This window comes from Syngnathus typhle, linkage group LG6, assembly GCF_033458585.1.
Source record: "Syngnathus typhle isolate RoL2023-S1 ecotype Sweden linkage group LG6, RoL_Styp_1.0, whole genome shotgun sequence".
Classification (NCBI taxonomy): domain Eukaryota; kingdom Metazoa; phylum Chordata; class Actinopteri; order Syngnathiformes; family Syngnathidae; genus Syngnathus; species Syngnathus typhle.
Genome location: NC_083743.1, coordinates 4,913,954 through 4,919,358, shown reverse-complemented (window position 1 = coordinate 4,919,358; position 5,405 = coordinate 4,913,954). Strand labels below are relative to the sequence as shown.

At 42.0% G+C, this 5,405-nt stretch overlaps 1 protein-coding gene across 4 annotated transcripts; it reads left to right on the top strand.

Moving 5' to 3' along the window:
- The first annotated feature begins 779 nt into the window (after window positions 1–779).
- Window positions 780–5,108, top strand: LOC133155872 (gastrula zinc finger protein XlCGF57.1-like). 4 transcript variants are annotated; one of them, XM_061281492.1, is made up of 4 exons: window positions 1,020–1,176; window positions 1,587–1,690; window positions 1,946–2,055; window positions 2,894–5,108. In XM_061281492.1, the coding sequence occupies exons 3-4, from the start codon at window positions 1,953–1,955 to the stop codon at window positions 4,759–4,761; spliced, it is 1,971 nt and encodes a 656-aa protein (XP_061137476.1). In that variant the 5' UTR covers window positions 1,020–1,176; window positions 1,587–1,690; window positions 1,946–1,952; the 3' UTR covers window positions 4,762–5,108. The 4 variants fall into 4 exon arrangements, with proteins under 4 accessions (XP_061137477.1, XP_061137475.1, XP_061137476.1 ...); XM_061281491.1 differs by lacking the exon at window positions 1,587–1,690 and having other exon boundaries at window positions 1,017–1,176; XM_061281493.1 differs by lacking the exons at window positions 1,587–1,690; window positions 1,946–2,055 and having other exon boundaries at window positions 780–1,176.
- The last annotated feature ends 297 nt before the right edge of the window (window positions 5,109–5,405 follow it).

The following is a 5,405-nucleotide window of genomic DNA, read 5'->3' as shown; positions in this document are numbered from 1 at the left end:
TAAGACATTTCATGAAAGAGTTGTTTACTTCACAGTAGGGGTGTAAATCGCGGGTTTTGTCACGATACGATATCATATCGATACAAAGAACGACGATACGATATTTGCCGATATCTTAAGCCTGCTGCGATTCATTCACGATATATCACGATATAGTGCTCTACGATCGATATTTTTTTTTTTAAATAAAAAATATAGAACAATATCCTGATTTATAACAATTCATACGCAAAATCAGCAAGGTACTGCAAACTCTTTATTTAGGAAATTACAAGAGTATTGTAGTATACAAAGTGCTTACTTTAACACTTAACTTTGATGTGGTGTTTTTTCTTTAAATGTGCGGCGAGATTTGTGCTCCCTGAATATTTGATCACCGCATGGCAGGATTGACAAACTGCACGTGTCTTGTCCGTTGAGCCATCTTTTCTTTGGAATCCAAAGTGCTTCCAAACGAATGACTTGAAGCCTAAAGGGGAGCCAATTTCCTCGTCTTTTTGGACACTAGCCATAGCACCAGCCCAGGACCCGCGTAGTAGTTGTCGACTCCCCTTTCACGTGCCTGCTCTGCTCACAACACAACAACGCCGTGCGCACTGCTCCCGGAAAGAGGAAGCAAGCAACAATGAACTTGATTTCAAAATAAAGTCGCGTCTAATGTCTGAGGTCAAACACGGCGATATAAATCGATGTTTACGTTTAGCATCGATGCCAATAAATCGTAGAGCATTATATCGATTAGTCGATGTGTATCATTGAATCGTTACACCCCTACTTCACAGTACTCGTTGAAGTCTCAACCTCTTTACCTTATACGTGCTCTAGTCACATTGATATAACTTAAACAGACATTTAAATATACAAATATGTACGCTTTTGATGTAAAGTTGGGGTGCGTTTATTTATCATGCTCGATGTGAAAACGAGTGGGCCGTATCTTTGCAAAGTACAGGCAAGTACGTGAGTGTAGTTCGCCTCCAACTGTACTGGTCAACAATATAAAAACGTCCCAGCGTCTTCCGCTAGAGGGCGTTCGGGTCCTCACTTAAATGACATCATCGTTACGTACAGGAAGTAAAATCGACTGCGAATTTTATTCGGCTGCATCAGATAAACACGCGACTTACGCGGTGAATTGTTAACCTTAGCTACGTGACAACCGCAACGACGAAAGAAGTAAGTTACGACCTAAGTTATCATGTTAGCAGCATGTTAGCAACGTTATTTTGTAGTACTGCTTGGTTGCAGTACGGAAATGCGGCCCGCTTCCATCAGCATGGTAGCTACCACAGTGCTAACTTTACGAAATTTAGTTCGATTATCCTCGACAAATGTTGGATCTCAAATAAGGCAGGCATGCTCCCGATTTTAAATCTCAATGCCTTCATGCAATCCACCAGTTAATCACGTTTGCTAAAATCGGTCCGATCGACATGAAATGTCGTTTCGTGTTTATTGGGTCGCTGTCAGTTCACGTTGTAAACAAAACAAGTTAAAGTCGACACCTATTGCGTGTTGTTTGAGATGTCCGTCGTTGAGAAAGAAAAACAAAGGTGTGGACTTATAGTTGGTTCTTTATTGGCAAGATAAAGATTATTGGCGGGCAATACAGCAGACGAAATAACAACCCAAGTAAGAAGGTTTACGACTGTCCGGAAAAGGCAGGAAAGCAAAAGGATGTCCTTACAAGGTAAATCTCTGCTCTGCTGTTGCCTGGCCATTTTCATTTTGCTAGGAATTCCTAGGTACTACATAGGCGTTGTGGAACAATGCAACTAGACTGTCTTTTGCCAAGTTTATTTTCATGCCAAACTATCTAGCACAACACAAAATACTATTGCGTCAATACGGGATAACCTAATTACTTCAAAAGATTGCTCGCTCGATGCTGTCCGAAAGACACTCTCATTAGCCAAACATCGTTGAACAAGTGTTGTGATTGCAGTGTGATAATGTCTGCAAGTACCACAGCAACGTACGTGGAGGAAAAGGACCGTAGTCGTCAACGACTGGAAGCTCTTTGGCTGCAGCCTCATGTTGTGTTGCGCAGAGTAGGTCAGTACACGTCTATTATGAATCCTCTTCCAGTGTTTATGTTTAGTAGAATTCTATCAAAATCATTGTCAAGTTGAAAAAGTCATGGTATAGGTTTGAGCAGTTTCTTTTTAACTGTATTTTTCATTGTTAATGTTAGAATAATTAGTTTTGCCGAAGCGCTGGTCGGCCTGAAACCGGAGGTCACATATCTTCGCTCAAGCCAACATATCTTGCCAGCCAGCCTTGGGGAGTCCTCATACTCCCTTCCTTGTCTTATCTGTGAGAGGCCCTCACTAGTTATGAACAGAACACCTTTGTTCTTTCTCTAGTCCTTTCTCTTTTGATTGTTTTTGTCCAAGACAGTTTTTTAGTTATCCCATATTTACTCAATGTTTGTTTAAGTAGACTTCATGAGAGTTATCGCGCATCTACTTAACGTTTACTGGAGTGTATGCACAAGAGGGACACGGCATCCAGGTTTGGAGATTGCAGCCGGGAACGAGGCTGCCAACCATCTAAGAACAGACTCTGCATTCCTGGGGTCACGGATCGGCCAAGGCCATGCGGCCTCGCACCACACAACTATTATTAGCTAGCCGAACAGCGTTGCTACAGTCACACTCTCCCCTCCCTTTAGTGTAGCAGCGCCTCTTGTAATCAGGGCAACCCAATATAAAAAGAGGAGATGACGGTAGGGCAGGTCAGAATTGGTGGAGGACTGTTAACTGGGCCCTCTACCTAATTCTCCTCGCGAGCAAAAGAATACTGGTTGTCTTCTCCTCTTTGTTTCCAGTGTGTAAATAAATGTCTGATGGTATTTAGACCTGACACTTAATGTGATGGTCTTGTTTTGCAGACATCAGTGAAGCTATTCTTGCCAAGCAGCAGGAGCCAGAGCGCACTCGCATTAAAGAGGACGATGTGGCCAAAGAGGTCCACCACTTCAATGAACAAATGGAGCAGAAGGTTCTTTGCTCTATAAAAGAGGAGGAAGAGCCGGAGTGGCCTTGTACTAAAGAGGAGGGAGAGGACTCCTGTGACATTAAAAAGGAGGAGGAGGAAGATATCTGCAAGATGCCATTGACTGGTGTTCCTGTGAAGGGTTTAGATGAGGGTCAACATGAGGTGAGCAAAGGGGCGGAGCTTCCAAGCTGCAGCTCTAGTCAACAAATGGCCAGAGAAGGGGATGGAGACCACTGTGGGGGATCACAAGCAGCTCCACCACCATCAGATAGTGGTGACGTGTCGTCACATGTTCCTGATGCTGCTGCTGCTGCTGAGGAGTCTCAAAACAAACACAGGCAATGTTCTCACTGTGGAAATTTTTTTGCTCATAGCAGTAGTTTGAAACAACACATGAGAATCCACACTGGCGAGAAACCTTTTTCATGCTCAGTTTGTGGCCAAAAATTCTCTCAGAGCGGACATTTAAAAAGGCACACAAGAATCCACACCGGCGAGAAACCTTTTTCATGCTCAGTTTGTGGCCAACGCTTTTCAGTGAAGGACCACTTAAAATGTCACACAAGAATCCACACTGGTGAGAAACCTTTTTCATGCTCAGTTTGTGGCCAAACATTCTCTGAGAGGGGAACCTTAAAAATTCATACAAGATTCCACACTGGTGAGAAACCTTTTTCATGCTCAGTTTGTGGCCAAATATTCCCTCATAGGGGAAATCTGGAGAAGCACACAAGAATCCACACTGGCGAGAAACCTTTTTCGTGCTCTGTTTGTGGCCAAAAATTCTCTCAGAGGGGATCTTTAAATAAGCACACAAGAATCCACACTGGTGAGAAACCTTTTTCGTGCTCAGTTTGTGGCCAAAAATTCTCTCGGAGGGGACATCTAAGATGTCATACAAGAATCCACACCGGTGAGAAACCTTTTTCATGCTCAGTTTGTGGCCAAGACTTCTCTGAGAAGGGAACTCTAAGATGTCATACAAGAATCCACACTGGCGAGAAACCTTTTTCATGCTCAATTTGTGGCCAAAAATTCTCCCTGAGTGGAGCTTTAAAAAGCCATACAAGAACCCACACTGGTGAGAAACCTTTTTCATGCTCACTTTGTGGCCAATTATTCTCTCAGAGGGGACATCTAAGATGTCATACAAGAATCCACACCGGTGAGAAACCTTTTTCATGCTCAGTTTGTGGCCAAAACTTCTCTCAGAGGGCACATTTAAATAAGCACACAAGAATCCACACTGGTGAGAAACCTTTTTCATGCTCAGTTTGTGGCCAGAAATTCCCCAGGAAGGGAAGCTTAAAAAGTCATACAAGAACCCACACTGGTGAGAAACCTTTTTCATGCTTAGTTTGTGGCCAAAAATTCTCTCAGAGGGCACATCTAAAAAGTCATACAAGAATCCACACTGGTGAGAAACCTTTTTCGTGCTCAGTTTGTGGCCAGAAATTCTCTGAGAAGGGAAGCTTAAAAAGTCATACAAGAACCCACACTGGTAAGAAACCTTTTTCATGCTCAGTTTGTGGCCAGAAATTCTCTGAGAAGGGAACCTTAAAAAGTCATACAAGAATCCACACTGGCGAGAAACCTTTTTCATGCTCAGTTTGTGGCCAAAAATTCTCTGCCAAGGAAACTTTAAAAAGTCATACAAGAAGAATTCACCCTGGCGAGAACCCTGTTGCCTGCTCAGTCAGTTGCCAAAGAGTCTCTGTTGAGATTTGGGAGTGTATTGGGGAGATGAGCCGTGATCCGTGAAGTTCTCACCTTCTATTTGAGCAGATTTTCTGAGTTTATGCATCAATGATAATTCTATTCTAGTATGTACCTTTTGATTGAGATGCTGAACTCCTTGTCTTTATTACAGTGAGAAGTTCATATTTTAGCTTTAGTCATGAATTTTAAAATAAAGTTAACCGGCCTCGGGATGATAATAATTTTGTATTTTCTATTATACTTGATTTCATTTTGGTTTTAGTTTATGTAACTGCAATTAGTTTTATTCCTATTCCCGGCAAGTTGCTTAGTTTTTATTAGTGTCTGTTTAGGACTTTGTTTTGTTCAGCTTTTCATGTTCATGTGGATCAATAAAATGAAAAAAAATAGTGTTGGATATCCCTCATTTTTCTTCTTTGTTACTTTGCCTCGCTACTAAAACTTTAGAATGTACTTGAGATGCATATCAAGACATTTCATGAAAGAGTTGTTTACTTCACAGTACTCATTGAAGTCTCAACCTCTTACCTTGAACGTGCTCTAGTCACATTGATATAATTTAAACAGACATATAAATATACAACTATGTACGCTTTTGCTGCAAAGTTGGGGTGCGTTTATTTATCATGTTAGATGTGAAAACGAGTGGGCCGTATCTTTGCAAAGTACGTGAGTGTCGTTCGCCT

Bases quoted from the DNA above. Each gene is read 5' to 3' on its own strand.
- LOC133155872 (XM_061281491.1), top strand. From the start codon at position 1,953: ATGTCTGCAAGTACCACAGCAACGTACGTGGAGGAAAAGGACCGTAGT. The intron at 2,056-2,893 runs GTCAGTACACGT...CTTGTTTTGCAG, and splicing joins TGTTGTGTTGCGCAGAGTAG to ACATCAGTGAAGCTATTCTT.